Source organism: Grammomys surdaster, unplaced genomic scaffold (genome assembly GCF_004785775.1).
Source record: "Grammomys surdaster isolate TR1022 unplaced genomic scaffold, NIH_TR_1.0 197, whole genome shotgun sequence".
Classification (NCBI taxonomy): Eukaryota; Metazoa; Chordata; class Mammalia; order Rodentia; family Muridae; genus Grammomys; species Grammomys surdaster.
In genome coordinates, this window is record NW_021604642.1 from 2263736 (window position 1) to 2280218 (window position 16483).

Below are 16483 nucleotides of genomic sequence, written 5' to 3' on the forward strand. Positions count from 1 at the left end.
CTTTCGATCCCTCTCACCTGGGGCTCGGTGACCTCTACCTTGGGTAGGTGCTGCTTTCCCCTCTCAGGTGTTTCCCAAGGGAGGAACCAAGATCTGATGGCCAGCTGTACCACCAGCAGCTGATGGACAAGGACGTGCCTCAGGCTGACGGAGCTGGGTGTCATTAGGATTGTTACATGTCCAGGTAGGTGGGCTAGATTTCCAAGAGCGATTGCTGCTAGCTGGTCAGAGGGCCACTTGCTTAGCAGGATCCAACATAGGACATCTCCAGGTGGGTTGCAACTCTCCTTTGATTTTTGGACCCATTTTTACAGCCCTGCTTAGAGGGTCCCAAGCCAGTCATGTTCCACAAACATTGGAAATGTATCCTAGCCTCTTAAAATTGACTAGTCTCAACAAGCTCAAAGGAGCTTTGGCCTTCAAATTCTATAAAGCTGGCCTGTCCCTTTCTGGGGACCCCAGGCCTGGGTAAGCACCTGCTCAGTTTGACTTCCTAGGTCAATTGGGTTCTGCTTGCAGAGGGAGGCAGGCAGCCTCACACTCACCTGGGAAGCATCCTCTATCCCTGACTCACCAGCAGCTTGGGCCCAGCTGGGACAGGAAGGAGAGTAGAGGGTGGGGCTGCTTTGGAGCTGTACCACTAGAGGACCACCCCTTCTGCCTCCCTGGAGCTAAGCCTGGCCCTTTTCTGACCCAGACAGGAGGGTGAGGGAACTGGGTGAGAAGCACTCCTGTTCCTCAAGGCTGGCAAGGAAGAGGCAAATGCGGAAGTGAGGAGTCACCTGTTTCCCTGTTAGGGAACTTCTCTTATTTGAGTCCTCATGACCCTCTTCGCCTGGTGTCTATTTTGGGGTAAGTTATGCCTTGTGGGGTTTCAGTTCCCCCCCATCAAATATGAGGCAAGTAATTTCCCTACCTGCCATCTTCACAGAGCATCTTCTGCAGTTCCGAGAGATGGGCCATGTTCCACACTTGACAAAAGTTCCTGCTGAAGGACATACTAGATGGTATACCTAGGAGTACCAGCCACAGCACTCGTGCCAGGGAGCAGCTTGCCAGGAGCTTTCTGGGCTTCGGTAGACTGCCCAGACTTTTCCTTGGTCTTCTCCTACTACTGTTTCTTTATATTCCCACATCTTACTTCCAGAATCCTACCCTTGTCCCCCACCTCACCCCCATCACCACTGAGGCAAAGACAACTGACAACCTTGGCCAGGTTAGGGGACTGCCAAAAGGACACTATTGGGGAGGTCTAGGTAAGGCTGGCTCACCCAATTTGAGGTCAGAGACAATAATCTGTCCAGAGCTAGCCCTGGTCAGAGACCCCCCAGCTCAGGCTGGGCCTCACTCTGGGCAAGCAGTCAAATAGCAGAGGCCTGATCTGATCCAAGCACTTCCTTTGGTTAATGAGAAACCAAATAAACAGACTCTGCCCCAGCTGGCTCCAGCAGCACCCCAGGCTGGCCCAGCCCTATTCTAGACCAGCCTCTTTCCCCTCCCCTGGCAAGTCCCACAGTCTCAAGGCCCTCCTCCCCCTTCTTTCTCTATGCACTCCCTACTTCCCTGGGAGCTGGGCCTGCTCCTTGCCTGCTCCAGTGGGCTTCCTGCACTGGATCCCTTCATCACACCCCTTCCTTCCTCCTCCTCCTCTCCTCCATCACTTTCTTACCCATTTTTAGCTGGTGGGATCTCACTTGTCCTCCTCCCCTGATATCTGTCTTAGCCGCTGCCAGAGGCAGTCCCTTGAAAGGCTTGCAGGCTGCTCTGGGCCCTGCCAGTCTGTACCTCTTTTCAAAGGATGGAAAGCAAACCCTGTTTAGGACCATCAGCACCCTTTCTGACCTGAGCAAGTCAATTACTCATCGGCCTGTGGAAGGGAGCCTAGGCATTCACTGTTGTTCTAGCTTCAGGGCCTTCACTGCCAGCCAGAAGCCACCAAGTATGCCATGGTGGTACCTCTGGTGTGAGCCCATTGTGAACACAGGAAAAGGAAGATTGTTTTGGCTGAGAGGCCAAATGGGTATGAAGTCACCTAGTGCCCAGTGGGCCATCTTTGGATGTCAGTTCTTTCCAGCTCCAGACATCTTGGGGGCAGAACAGGGCTGGGCCTGCCATCAGGTTCCACATTTAGTCTCAACCAGGTGGTGGCAGTACCTGGAGACACACCCAGGTTCCCCACGGGAACACCCTCTCTCCATCAACCTTTTCTGGCTGATCTTGGTGCCAACCAGGGCAGGTGCCTATGGTCTGTACCACAGAGGTGACAGGATGGATTGGGTGGAGGGGTGGACTCAGGCTCCAGGGCAGCAGAACGAAGAGGTCAAGACACTTAGGAGGTAGAAATCGGCAGGAAGGGCATGGGCACTTTAAACACTTGCTTCACAGGACAGCCACCGGCCCTGGTCACCTCTGGTTTCACAAAAGAACTCTCTCCCACACAAGTACAGGCACACACATACAGACACACTATCACACTTCATTCCCCGACAGCATGACACTAGTTTACACTCATTTCTCCATGTGGTTAATTTTTTTTTTTTTAGTTCTCATTTTTTTTCTAAGAAAAAGGCAACAAGAAAATAATTCAGAGTTTATACAAAACATCTTTACATTATTTCTTCCAAAAAAGACTAGTATTTACACAAATGGCAACAGAATCAAAAACAAAAATCCCTTCCGACTGCCACCTGGAAGGGGCTGGCTGTTTTGCTCCCTCTCCCGCCTGGCACTGGGGTGGGCAGCTGGCCAGGAGGCAGTGTGGAGGTGGGTGGTGTAAGGCCCAGTTCCTTCCACGGCAGCTCTGGGAGTGCCTGCAAGGCGCAGATGAGTGGCAGTCTGTTAGCAGCCGTGCTGGCAAGGAGCTGGGGTCAAAGTGCACTGCAGGCTGGCCCAGCCCCAAGCAGCCTCTTCCTCTTTCCAGGCCCCAGCTCAAAACTTGGAGTGGGGGGGGGCAGTGGGAGCCATATTGAGTGAATGGGTGTGTGTGTGCTTACTTGTACTAGAACCAAGGGAAGGAGCAGGCCACCTGGCCTTACAGCCGCTTAGATCTCCACCTTGAACCAAAGATGCCAAAGGTAAGGAGAGAACAGGGTGGTGGGGGGAAACTCCCAGCTCTGCAGGGCAAATAGCCACCTGGGCACCTCACCTCCCTCCACCCCCCATGAGGTCATCTGCCTGCAGCAGCTCTCCTGTTCCCCAGGCAACAGCCAATTAAGACATTAATTACCGTGAGAGTGAAGGAGGCAGGAGATGCCCAAGAATCCCACAAGGAAGGGATTTTTTTTTTTTTTGGTAGAAGGGTGGTAGTCACTACCCTGCTGCTAGGAACAGCACTGTATCATGAGGGTCCGAAAAGGAGGGTGGTGCTCTCCTCTCCCTGGTAGGCAGAAATAGCTCTGGCCTACCCTCCCCCACTCCCCTGAACTACTGAGGAGTCTATAAAAGGCGTGCCATCCTATGTTTCCTGGCTGGCCACATCCTGCCCCAGGCCGTCTTATACTGGGTCAGGCCAGGCTCAGAAAGCCTGGGGAGGGGCTGCCTTATACATTTTCCCATTTTTTCGCAAAAAACAGATGAAAATGAGTTGACAGCTAAAAAAAAAAACAACACAAAAGCATTAAAAACAGTGATGATAGTGGACAAGCAGTCCTGGGGATGGGTGAAGGGATGAGGAGGGGGCAGGGCCAGGGTGCTATCTCCCTGCCTGCAGTCCGTCAGTGTCCAACCCTGCCCTCCAAGAAAGGGCACCCCCACAAAGCCCAGAGGCCTGGCCAGAGGGGGAAGGCACAAGAGCATGGGGATTAGGGGCACAAGCACCCCCTCCGAAGCCCAGGGGGCAGGAAATACGGGGATTATAAAAGCCAAGAAACTACAAAACTAAATACAAAGGTGGGCACAGCTGGCAAGGGGAGGGGTGTGGGGGAGAAAAGAGAGGCCGATCCAGGCCAAGTGTCCTGTGGAGCCTGAAGCCATGCTGGGCCTTCAGACCTTGTAGTAGATGTTCGCTGGGCTCTGAGGTGGCATCTCCTGGACGATGTAGACAGGATGCCCGTAGTCCCCACTCACCTTCTCATAGTGGGGGCAGTAGTTGTTCTCTGTAGTCCGTAAGGGGATGATGATGTCGCTGGGCTCAGTGCCCGCTGTACCACTACCCCCTTTGGGGCTGGCTAGGGTACTGAGCGAGAGGGCAGCCGCCCGCTGCTGTGTATGCTTGCGATGTCGCTTGCGGAGCTTGAGTAGTAGGACTGTCAAGAAGATGATGATGAGCAGGAAGATGACACAGCCGGCACCTACAGCTGCGAACAATGCCACCTTGGAGTTAAAGAAGCTGTCGGAGTCCCCACTGCCACCACCACCTGCACCTGGGCCACTCTTCTCTTCCTGGTTCACAGTCTCTGAGGAAAGGGAAGAAAATCAATGGTCAGTCAGGAGACAATTGCAGTCAGCATAGTGGCAGCAAACAATGCCACCTTGGATCCAAAGAAACTATCTGGGTTCCTGCTGCCACCACATTCACCAGAGATATACAGCATGTCTCGGGGAGGAGGCAGGCAGCAGGTACTTCTTCAGATACAGGATGGAGAGGATGCCTGAGAAATGCCCTCTGCAGAATACTAATATCCATTTACCATGCTTGCCATCAGAGTCACCCTGGGATCCCCGACCAGGAGCCTGTGTGGCTGTCTTGATAGTGTTGTCCGACTCCTTGCTTGGCCGGCTAGTAGTCAACTGCTCAGGTGTCACAGCATTTGGATCTGAGGGCCGAGAGAAGATAGATCAGAGGGAGGACTCTGCCAGCATGGGTGCCCTCAATTCCCTTAGGTGGGTTAAGAATGGTCTGAGCATTAGAGCTCTGCCCCTCTAACCCTCTGACTACTTCCCCACTACCAGTATACCCTAGGCAACTGCCAACATGGGTGTCCCAAAGGCTTAACTGGGCGGGCACTCACCTTGCCCAACCTTCATAACAATCTTCATAGTGCGTGTACGGCATACACCTCCCTCCCGGTTCTCCAGCCCTTCCAAGCTCCCATTGGACGTTGCTGTAGGAAAAGGCCAGAGAAATTAGAAACTGGAGTTTTCAATTCACTTTTTTCTTTTTTTGACAGACTCGAGAGAGAGCCAAGAACAATGATCAGCAGTAGAGCATGGCAAACAGCTCCTACCTATCTTCCCCAAGCCCTTCTACCTCCCTCCCCATAGGAAGTCACAGAGCCAGCCAGGCACATACTGAGCCCCTCTACTGAGGGCACACCTTGTGGCCAGGCCTTGGTCTTGGGGGCAACACTAAGGTGTGCCTTCTTACTGAGAGATGCTGCTTCAGACCAAAACAAATGGAACTGGTCCCATTAGAAGGGCATTGTCCTAGACTGGCAAGAATCCAGTGTGAGGCAAGCCAGGCTAAAGCCTCTCTCTCTATCATCCCATCAGCTCCTTGTGTGATCTGAGGAAAGGTGCCCATGCACTTCTTTGAGGGATCGGAGGAGGGTTGTGGCTAAAGAGTGAGCCAGGGCCTCAAAGATGTTTGTCAAGACAGTACCACTGAGCTACATCCTCAGCCCTGGTCACTTCTTGGGGCTATAAATCCACCCTATCTCACCCCAAGGCGGGGTACAAGGCAGTAAAGCTGCCAAAGGATTCAGCCAACTCTGTCATTCTCAAGAAAGGAAGACAAAGCCACATGGATAGGAAGCCTTTCCCATCCATGCCCTGGAGCTGAGCCAAGCTGCCGTGTTCTGAATGTTGGGGACAGAAGTCTAAGGTCAGGCTGGGATTAGATCAGGAAGCACTGTAATGTGTGCATGTGGTATCACTGCATCACTCGGAAGCTGCGTACCCACAGGCAAGGAGGCTGCAGGGAGGCAGAGCTGAGTCTAGAGAAAGAGTCAGGGATGGGTGGGTGTGGACTCACATGTAATGTAGTAATCATGGTACTTTTTGAATTCCAGGCCCATGTAGTTGGGGCTGAACTCTTGGAACTTGATGGTAAAGCGGATTTCCTGCTGTGGCTTGTTGCAAGTGACCAGTACATTGGGATCAAGCACAGTGCTACAAGCAGCTGCCTGCTCCGGCCGCACCAGGTACAGCTTGTAGTACTCGTAGGGCCGCCCTGCTTCTGCTCGGGGGCAGATGATGTCCAGCTTGTCTCCAATCTTTGGGTAGATCACCAAGCCCTTCCCACTTAGGAACCTGCCCAGAAGAAAGAAAATGGTCAACGTCAAGGTTGGGAGCTCGGGCTATCTCAGAACCAGGTGCTATGACAGTGAAGGCCAGGCTAGTCCTACTGGGTGGAGATATCAAATCAACCTTCTGCCCTTCCTCTAGCCTTGGGCTGGGGGTGGAGAGAGAGAACCATACTGCCAGCAGGGTGTGGAAGGGGTGGCCCATAGGCAAGGCTGCCAGGCTTTCAGTGCTTTGCAGGGTGGAGCAATGCCTGGCTAGGGGAGCCCTTTGTCCTAATGGGGCATTTCCGCAGGGGGGCTGACGTGGCCAAATGGGCCAGGTACCTATGTGTCAGGCCCAGGCTGCCTGGAGGTGGTGCCCTGTTCCCCAGAGTTCCCAACACATTCACATTCCTTCAAATGCCACTGCTACACACACACACACACACACACACACACACACACACACGGGGGGGGGGGAGAGAGAGAAAGAGAGAGAGAGAGAGAGAACGAGAACAAGCAAGCCCACACATGTCTTAGCCACCACCACCCCCGCAGCTCCCAGCCAAAGGCTAGGGGAGCTCAAGCTGCCTGGAGCCTGCCCCCCATCTTGTTAATCTTCTGCATGATGGGGAGATAGAAACAAGTAATGGAGCCAGGATCTGATGGCCACCATCTCTCGTTAGGGACAGCTCGACAGTAGTATTCTGGTGATGTACCCATCCCTACTCCCAGTATGAGAGCAGAAATCCCCAAACTTGAGTAGTCTTTCACTCCTGAGATGACTCAGGGAAGGAAAGAAAGGGTACTCCTACCAGGGGTAGCAGAAATGAGTCTAAGACAGGACATCAGAAGCCCACGCAGCCGTAACCTAACCTCTTGCTCCTACACCGCAGCTACTACAGATCCCAGGAGGAGATGAGTAAGTGCCTTGAGCTGGGCTTCACTGTCTAACCTGGAAAGCAGAGTAAAGAAATGAAGCTCTGCTGGCCACTTCTCAGCTTGGTCAGGCAGAAGCTGAGGGCAAGGAGAAGAGCACATGCTGGAATCAAATGGAATGCTTTACTAGCTCCGTAGTCTGGGACAAGCTCTCTGAACTTCAGTTCCTTCACTTATAAACTAGTGCCCATAACCCTAGGATTGGGTGGCATGAGCACCTAGAATACAGTAACTACTCAATGAGATTGAATCCTTCTTTGAAATAGTCTGCCAAGAGGCAGGAGATCAGATACCAACATTAAGTTCTGTAGTTTCTTAGGCGAGATCCAGTAAGAGAAGATACAACTTGACTGTCATGGACTTGATTGTCTGGTTTGGTCCAAAAAAGTAAATAGCCCACACTTCAGCCACTGACACCTCCAAGCTATCTGTAGGTTACAAGTAAAGATGGTGCTTCATATAGCCAGGATGAGAGGCATCAAGAGGGAAAAGATGGCTCAGCTGATGATAATACCATGATGCTCTAAAATGGCTTCAGACAAAGATCAGGATGAGGGTGGATACCAAGTGAATGATAAAAATGTCAGGGCATAGCAACAGTGGACAGCAATGGGTAAGACAAAACCCAAGCTTGCTGTCATAACACGCAGCATGGGTTTCATCCGCTTGGTGGCAAGCCCTCCAACAGAAAGAACAAAGGAGGACTAAAAGTAACCCATAGGAAGAATGAAATGAAGAGTGTCATTCCATGTGTTGGTGTAGAATCCCAGGTCACAGGCTACCACAATGTAATTCCATTTGCTGAGGCCCACAACTGAGTAGGGACAAGCAATGAAGGCGTATTGAAAGCTCTGCGCAGAAGCCTTCCTTCACATTGTCAAACACATGCCCTTGTCCTGACATCTTCCAACGGAGGAAGGAATCTAAGTGGCTGAAGCAAATAGGGGGAAAAAAACCAGCCCTCCTTCCATGTCATGTGATGCTCCAAGCTAAGAGGTGCCATCTTGATGTGCAGGAGGGTCAAAGCCAGAAAGGGGTGCTTTGTCCTTTGGACTCTAACTCGACAGCTCTGCAACAGACAGAACGTAAGCAAACAGGGCATGGGGGCACAAGCAAACATTTGAGATGAAATGCCCCCATCCCTTTTGTCATACAAAGTCCACAAGTTTCACCAAAGGGTGTGTAATTCTCACGGTGTTTTGTTTTGTTTGTTTTTTTTTAACTTTCCTCTGGTCCTCCCCAGGTAGCGAGAGGATTTCCAACATTTCAGAGCACAATGGAACCCTAGAGACCAAGCCCAGGTCCTTAATATGAAGAAATGAGTGATCAGAGAACTATTCCCATTGAGAAAAGCTTCTCAAATCCCTTAGGCTTTAACAGAGCCTCAACAGTGTCTGATACTTAGGCCACTGCACCTCAGCACAACATATAACTGCAGCTATACAGATGACATGAACATGGGAAACAGACTGGTTCACTTCCTAACCACTGGGCCCAGCTTCCTCACCAGAGAAACGTGTGTCTGCTCTGGTACACTCTTCCACTGCCACCCACCCAGACTCCAGAGTCCCAGGACTGAACAGGGCTTTTAGCTACTTGGGGTTCTACTTTGAACCCAGACACATTGAGGAAACAGATGTCTGCATGGTGGGGGAGGGGGAGAAGAAAGGGCTATTGCCCCCAACACCCCTCAGAGTGTCTCCAACCTCAGTGAACAGACTTCATAAATATTCATCAGCTCATTTGCATAGCAGCCGGCAGAAGAAAACTCACCTTCTCCTAAAGTGTGGAAGGGAAAGGAGTCTAATGAGGCCTGCATCCCTGACCCCAATCCCACGCTTTCTTAGCATCTTCCCCTAACTGGAAAATTTTCACTCAGGAAAACTTCCTCTGAAGTGCCATGAGGAAGTCCAAGAAAGTGTACTGGATCACTAGGGTTGGGTGTATAGCCAGTGAAAGTGAAGCCCAAAGCCAGGCACAGTGTTAGTGATTCTTTTAGGGGCACCATACCTAGCTCCCCCTTTTCTCACCAAGTTATGAATGGGAGGAGAGGAAGAGGAGGAAGCCTCTAACTCAAACTCTTTAGGCATCACCTTTCAGAAATGACTATACCCCCCCCCAACCATCAAGCCAAGCTTTCCTTCCTAGGGCCACCCCCAGACAAAGCCCTTTTCTAGAAAATAAGGGGATTGACATGGCCCTGCAGGAAGCCTAAAGCAGGTCACCATGGCAACCTGAGGCCTTCCCTCCCTAGTCTCTGATAGCCCTGGGACCCCAGGGAGCCACCCCAGGGAGTAAAAAGACTTTAGGAAGGCAGCTGGAACTATTTCAACTCCAGTCTTGTGGCCTATCCTCTCTCCCCTCTTCCCTCGCCCGTCTTCCCCTCAAACTTTCTCATTAGAAGTGCCACTGTAAACTACTCAAAAGAACTCTGAACTATGGAAAGCCCATAGGGTCTGGGGACAGTAGCCTCCAAGGCTCAGAAAACACTAAACAGCCCTTGCACCTGTACCTTAGTCCAGATGAACTACTCTCTACCTTTCTGTAGGTGCCTATGGGGAAAGAGCTTACAGTGGGGACAAGCTATTCTTATCCCACCAGGCCAATTCTTCTTCCCTCCAACCTTTTCCTTGGGCTCTATCAGAGAAGTTTAAGGGGGAGCCTGCTTTCCAGCCATGCAAGTCTAACTGTGGTAGAAGACTCTAGCCACGATTTTGGTTTGGTGACCCCACCACTACAAGGCCTGTTCTCACCTCATGAGGGCAATACTAGTGAGGGACAGACCCCAAGCCAGAACTCAAGTCTGCTCCCATCCCAGCTAGGGTGGGGAGCCCTGAAATTAAAGGCTCCTCTTTCACCCCCCAGCTCCACCCAGCCCCCAAGGCAGCAGGAGCAGGCCTGGCGTGTCCCAGCAGTGCCCGCCCAGGCGTGGGTGGGCAGGAACAGCAGCTGGGCCCTGGCACACACACAGCTCTGTCGGAGGCAGGCAAGCCAGAAGAGTCCTAGAGGAAGTCACTCTCCCTACCAACAAGAACTATGCCCGCCTCTTTGTCCCACCTGACCATAGCTACTCTACTGGGGCTTAACCACACCCCCTGCCATGTTTTCCCTGGAGTTCCTAAGAGGAAGACATTCCTGGCCTAGAGAGGAACCAAAGGAGCTACTCGGAGCTGGGAGGGGCAGAGTGCCAGTCAGTGAGTGAGGCTAGGTCACCTGTGCAGTGTGCCCTCAGAGCTAAGCCTCGGAAAGTTAACCGAAGAAGTTGGAACACTACTCATCCCACACAGGCAGGGCCTGAGTCATAAAGCAGATGCAGGCCCGCCTGGGAGGTGAGAGAGGAGAACCCAGGAGCAGCAGAGGTCTGGTTCAAAGCCCATTTTGAATTCCTGTTCCCTACAGCAGGACGGTATGGAAAGAATGGTCCACAGCACAGTTCTGCCTCTGCCCGACTCAACAAGTCACTGGCTGACCTCAGACAAGACATTGCCCCTTTCTGAGCATATGCCTCCTTCTCTGGAAAATGGGGCCAATGCCTACTTCCCAGGGCTGTTGGGAGCACCCGATGAGATCATATATGAGAATACACTGTAAGTAGCAAGGTACTACCTGCCTATTACTTAGCATGCCGACCACAGTATCATTTAGAAGTAGCAAGCTGAAAATGCTTATACTTCTGGCTTGCTGGCACCCTGACCCCAAACCACCCCAACAAATCATACTGGGGAGAAGGGACTTTCATAGTCTCAGAAAGCCACCGGTGAGCCGCCTCCACTTCAGACGCCCTTATAATTACGTGAACTATCCCCCAAACCTGGTATTCCCATGACAACCAGCAATCTCCTAGTTGGCCTAGGGACCCCATACATAGCCCTAACCCCAGAAAACAGCGTTTCACAGCAAGCAGTATCCAAGGCCTGGCCATCCCCATGCACCTAAGCTAGTAAGGTAACTGAGGGCCCCAAGAGCCTGAGAGAAGAAAGGGAACCCCCAACTCAGTCCCCACCCCAGCTTCCTCATAGGCTCTTCTGGCCCTGGCCTAGCTTCCCTGGGTGGGGTCAGAGAACAGGAACCTTTAGGGCTCCCCTGCTCTCACCTGCGGCCAATTAGAGATAAAATAGACTAGTCAGGTCCCTAGCCACTCTGCAAAGGAGTCCCTTGGGCTGACCTCCCCAGGACTGTGAGCTAGAACAGCTGTGAGGGGCTGGGGCCAACACTTTAGCTTGTCACAGGCAAGCATGGGTTGGGGTCTGCAGCTGCCCCACCCAAGCTTGATAGAGTCAAGGGTCCTGAATGCCAAACTGAGCCCCCACCCCACCCCAACCCCATTGGAGGGAAGGTTTGTAATGTGATCTACAACACATTCCCACTTCTTGGAGGTGGGGGAACCTGAGCGGGGAGCAGTATAGGGTCAGAATGGGACTGAGAGACTGAAGTGCAGCAGCTGGACTTGGCTGAGGACTCAAGTGTGAGGCTTACCGGCTGCCCCAAGTTCCCGAGGGGAAGCAGCTGGGGGAGGTGGCTGCCCTGGGACCATTTAGCCCATGCCCCCTCCCCAGGCCCCAAACATGCTCACTTTGGTTTCCACAACACCCCAGTAGGACCAACCCCATTTTCCCACCCTCTACTCTTGGGGCAGATCTGACAGGAGGGGCCCAGGAAGCAGAAGTTCCTATCATCTAGGGACTACCACTGGGACAGCCCCGTAGCAGCAGTTGAGGAAACAGATAAGACCAGCAGTCTTAAGCGGGCCCTTTCAGCTCCCTAGAGCTGGGGCTGCGTGCGCCCTGGAACCTAGAAGCAGACCCCATCACTTCTTTATTTTGATTTTTTTTCCCAAGGAGGAAGCAATTAAGCAGGGTTTATAGGCACTGGGAGATTTTTAGAGGGAGGGATGCCAGCTCCTGACAGGGCTGAGGAGAGGGGACCAAAAGCCAGGAGAGGAAGAGGGGAGGGATAAGAGAAAATGAGCCTGCGAGGGAAAGCACGGGCATGTGCGAGAAACAAAAGGACTTGAGAAAAAGAGGCAGAGAGTGACTAAGAGTGAGAGGGAGTGTGAGAAAGAGGGAGAGCAGACGGGCCTGGCTGGAGAGGGAGGTGAGCTCTACTCTCACAGGGTGTGAGCGAGCAACTATGTCGGCCTGAGAGGGAGAACTCAGGCCGGACACAAGGAAGCAGAGAAAGGATTTATTAGGAAAGCTGGGGCAGCCTGAGGGTTGGGTGCGGTGGCACAGGCAGCCCCCAGAGCTGAGGGCAGTGCCTTGGTCCTGTCCTCCTGCCCTGCACAGGGTGCCAACAAACACAGACATAGACTACATTCCAAACCCCTGAGCATTGATGAAATGGGGTTAGGGGACCACCAGGACCAGTCCAAACTATTCCCAGAATCTGCTCAATTACGGGATAGAATCTAGGCAGGTTCTACTGAGTCCAAAGTCAGTCCCCTCCAAATCCCCAAGACGCCTGTCCTCAGCTTGAGGTGGATTGGAGAGAGGACAGAGGGGACACAGCCTTCTCAAGCTTGTAAACTGCTCTAGAGCTCTAAAGGCAGAGAGCACAGGAAGAGGGACGCTCCCATGGATCTTGTTTCTCCCAGCAACCTGGACTCTGCAGGAGGGCTCTTCTCCAGCTGTGGAGTTGCAAGGTATCTCGACCCAAGAGAGCAATTAGGTCACTCCCATGAGCCCTTAGGATGGGTTACCCTAGGGGGATTGCAATTCTAGCTAAGGAGCACTTCCAGCCTCCACCCTTACATCGAAGAACTGGGCACTTCACAAGCTCTTCCCGTGGGCTTAACAGCCTAGAGGGTTCCCAGAACAATTTGAGCCCCAGCAGTTAAAGTACAGTGACCAAACAGGCTCCTGAGTAAGGCAGAAATCATAGCCAGTCAGTCCCTTTCCTTGTACGGAGGCAGAAACCTCTACCCTGACTGTGGACTGGTAATGGGATCCTACCTTAACCCAAGGAGAAAACAAGCCCTCTTGTCTCACTTTAGGGGTGAGAGATGCACCATCCCTGGGACTCAAGGGGCCAAGGCAGGCAAGAACCTAGGAAGTTAGTAAAGAGCCCACAAGAGTGGACAGGAGGAAATTCCAGAAACGGGAATCTGGGAACATGGAAGGAACAGGTCAAGCGCTGCCCCCCCCCACCCCCCAGTTTTCCACTGTTGTCCACAACTGGACTGCCAGAAAATGGGAAGAGTGATTAAGACCCTGAGTTCCACTGTGAGTCCTAGATGCCAAAAGAGAAAAAGGTCCAGAGGTCACAACAGCCCAAGATACTCCCCACCAACAGCCCAGAAACCACTGAGCCACCGCCCTGAAAGGTGTGTGTTGTTTAGAGATGGGAGGGGGCAGAGTTAGGAAGGAGAAGAAAGAAAAGGACCTCCTTTATATCATCCTCCCCAAACCATAGGGAAAATCTAAGCATGGCTCTCTAGTCCTGGGGTGGGGGGTGGGGGGACAGGACCTGTCTGGACAGGAATCACACGTTCCCCACCCACCTCCCTCGATGGCTCCACTACCATTCTCAGCCCTTGACTGGCTCTAGAAGAAGCTCTGGTGCCTGGCTCAGTTGGACCCCCGACGGGCACTGGATCGAACCCCCTCCTCAAACAAACCCTCTTCCACTCCGCCCTTCTCCACCCGCCGCCTTTGTGAGCCTGGAAGCAGCGCCCGCCTTTCTACCTCCCCGGCAGAGAGAAATGGGGGTGGGGGGGGTGCGTGCAAGAAGAGACGGCAAAGAGAAAGACAGGGAGGCAAACAGAAAGGGAAGAAAGACAAATGAAAATGGGAGAAGCTGGAGAAGGGATACAGATGCTGCCACTCGCTCCGGGGCTCTAGGTCCCGAGCCGCCCTGACACCTAAGCAAATGAGGAACCTGTGTTCTGACCTGGTCCCTTGCTCAGGTTGATCCCTCACCCCTGGGGTGACTGTGAGTGAAAACCACCACATTCCCAGAGGCCCTGGAGTGGGTGCTTACTCGCCCCCACCCAGCTCTTGGGTGCGCTCTGGAGCGCCTAGACATTCTATCTGCCTGGTGTGACCAACGGACTCAATCCGGACTTGAGGAGGCTAGGGCCGAACCCAAGGGTCGAAACCCAGCTAAGTGCCACCACCCCACCCTTCTGCACCCTATCCCGACTGCCCGCAGGAAAACACGAGAAAGGCCAGATATAAAATAGGACGCCGTACCTCCTACGGACACCCCCCCCCACGCACTTGGGGGTGCACGACCTCACCCTGAAGAAGTGCCTCCCACCCCTAGGGACCAGAGTAGATAAGTTACTCACTTAGGGTTAAGAGAGCTCCAGGACACGGGCTCCAGGTTCTTGGCCAACGGCGTGGCAAGCCGGCAAAGCGTCAGCACGACCATAGCCACAAGCCACTTGCTGAGCCAACGCTGCCCAGGCCGGGCCATTTTCCCGTGGGCAGGATGCACTTCAGGATCCCCTAGCGCCTCCTCAGCAAAGATCGCCTCGCCTGCCCGTGCCGCGCAGCGCTCGGAGCCACTCAGGCGCCCATCCTCCGCAGCCGCCGGCCTTGAAGCACTCCCCTCCCGCCGGCCTCGGGGTCGCTCTCCTGCGCCCGGCTGGCCAGGAGGACTCACTGGGCAGGCGTCCCCAACCCGCGCATGGGCTGCGGCCTCCGAGGACTCTCTCCCCTGGCCTCTCCGCCGCACGAGGCGCGACGGGGGCTCGCCGCCCCCGAGTGATCCCGCCGGATTCCGCTCGGTTCTCCCAGACTGTTTGAGACTGCGAGTCCTCTCCCCGACCGGGTCTCCCTGTAGAGCGCTCAGTGGTTGCCCCGACGCCTCGACCGTCCCGGGATTGACGCCTCTGGGAAGAAGAGGTGGGCTGTCTCCCAACAATGCGAGCTCGGTCCCCAGGCTCCCGACTGGGTCCCCCTAGCACGGACTCCGTTCCTCCTGGCCACGGTGGGACTTCGCGCCGGCGCGTCCCACGACAGCTTCTACTTTAGCACTGGCCCTTCTCAGTATACTTAAAAGACTAGTACGGCCCTGCTGAGTAAATCAGTCCCATCAGTTTGCGCCTCTGAAGCCTCGGCCGGGTAGCCCGGCAGCCCGGTCGCCAAGTCCTTAATCCCCGGCGATTGAGCCCGAGTGTCTGCAGTCAGTGCGAATCTCACACACCCCCCACTGCTGTCCAGCGCGCATAGACTCCCTCCGCTGCCGCTGAGCTTTCTACTCTCCTGCTCAGGCGAGCACAAGGCCAACCCTGCTCCTTCGAACCAATAGAAAGCTCTGTGACGGGGTCCTTGCCCCATACCACGCCCACAGAGCAGGAAGGGGTGTGGCTTCGGGGAGCTCTTAAGGACGCTGCGCGCTCTCTCTCGATGGCACTAATCTGAATGTGCGGCTCCTGCGGTTATGCTTGTGTCCAGCTTAGTCTGGTTCCCAGGGAGTTTTCGGGAAGTTGGCGCTTCCGAAAAGCTGCTGGCCTGCTCTCCTTTATGCACACCTGGCCCACTGACCTAGACCAGAAAAGCCCTGTCCCAAGTACCTCCAGAAAGCACAGTTCTTGGCGTTCTTTTTACACACACAAACACCCCACGTGCGCATACTTGCATACCATCCCCAGAATCCCACTGTGTGCCCATTTCTGTCATCCTGCCTGCTCCCAGTCCAGTATCTACACTCTGTTGGACCGTCTTTCTGTCCTCACAGTGCATTGACCACAACAAGAGTAATAGCTATGGGTGGTGGAGACTCAGAAAAAAAATATTGTGTCCAAAGGGGAGGAAGAATTTATTTGCATCTAGTGAATCAAGCCTTTAAAAATTTCATCTTTGAAAGCAAGCCCTTTGGGACCCTCCGCCCCAACTCCAGGCACAGAGATTTAATCAGTCCTATCTGAAGGCACACGAATGGGTCTAGGGTAGGCGAGTAGGGACAAGAGGTCACAAACTATACAGAAAGCTCCAGGATAGGGGGGACAGGAGCAGAAGAGAAGCACTTTGAAAGAGCAAAAGCAGGCATCTGGGCCCTGAGATTCCGGACTCCAGCCTTTCCCGGCCTCAGCCTCGCCATCTGGGTCTTTGTCTCCCAGCACTGGCCCATTCTCTCCGCCCCTCCTTGTCTCTTTGCTTATAATTTGGCTCAATCCCATAGCTCAGACCCTCCCGGTCTGACCTACTCGCCTTCCTCAGGTCCCAGTGGACGTACTCACGTGCTAATGTCTCCCCCTGCTGGCCTTCTATAGACTTGCGGGTTCCCGGGATAAGCAAGCGGAGGCTTCCCATGGGAGCCTGACAAGCAAGTCTGGCTCACACAGAGCACACAGAGGCAGGCATGGCACTAGCAAGAGCCGCCTGTTGGTGTAGGAAAAGTGGGAAAGAGCTGGAGGAAAGATCTGAGTTTGTGGACTA

General features: G+C 53.6%; 1 protein-coding gene across 1 annotated transcript; it reads right to left on the bottom strand.

The window, feature by feature from the left end:
* Nucleotides 1-2515: 2515 nt before the first annotated feature.
* Efnb1 (ephrin B1) lies at nt 2516-15341 on the bottom strand. The gene is made up of 5 exons (XM_028770023.1): nt 14389-15341; nt 5912-6189; nt 4950-5042; nt 4629-4754; nt 2516-4394 (listed from the first exon to the last, which is right to left on the bottom strand). Exons 1-5 carry the CDS (start codon nt 14514-14516, stop codon nt 3982-3984), a joined length of 1038 nt encoding a protein of 345 aa, XP_028625856.1. The 5' UTR covers nt 14517-15341; the 3' UTR covers nt 2516-3981.
* Nucleotides 15342-16483: the final 1142 nt, after the last annotated feature.

What these genes read in the sequence shown, in the direction of transcription:
- Efnb1 (XM_028770023.1), bottom strand. Translation starts at nt 14,516, where the DNA reads ATGGCCCGGCCTGGGCAGCGTTGGCTCAGCAAGTGGCTTGTGGCTATG. An exon ending in CCATGATTACTACATTACAT is followed by an intron (nt 5,043 to 5,911) that starts GTGAGTCCACAC and finishes CTTTTCCTACAG; the next exon opens with CAACGTCCAATGGGAGCTTG. An exon ending in TGTTATGAAGGTTGGGCAAG is followed by an intron (nt 4,755 to 4,949) that starts GTGAGTGCCCGC and finishes CTCGGCCCTCAG; the next exon opens with ATCCAAATGCTGTGACACCT.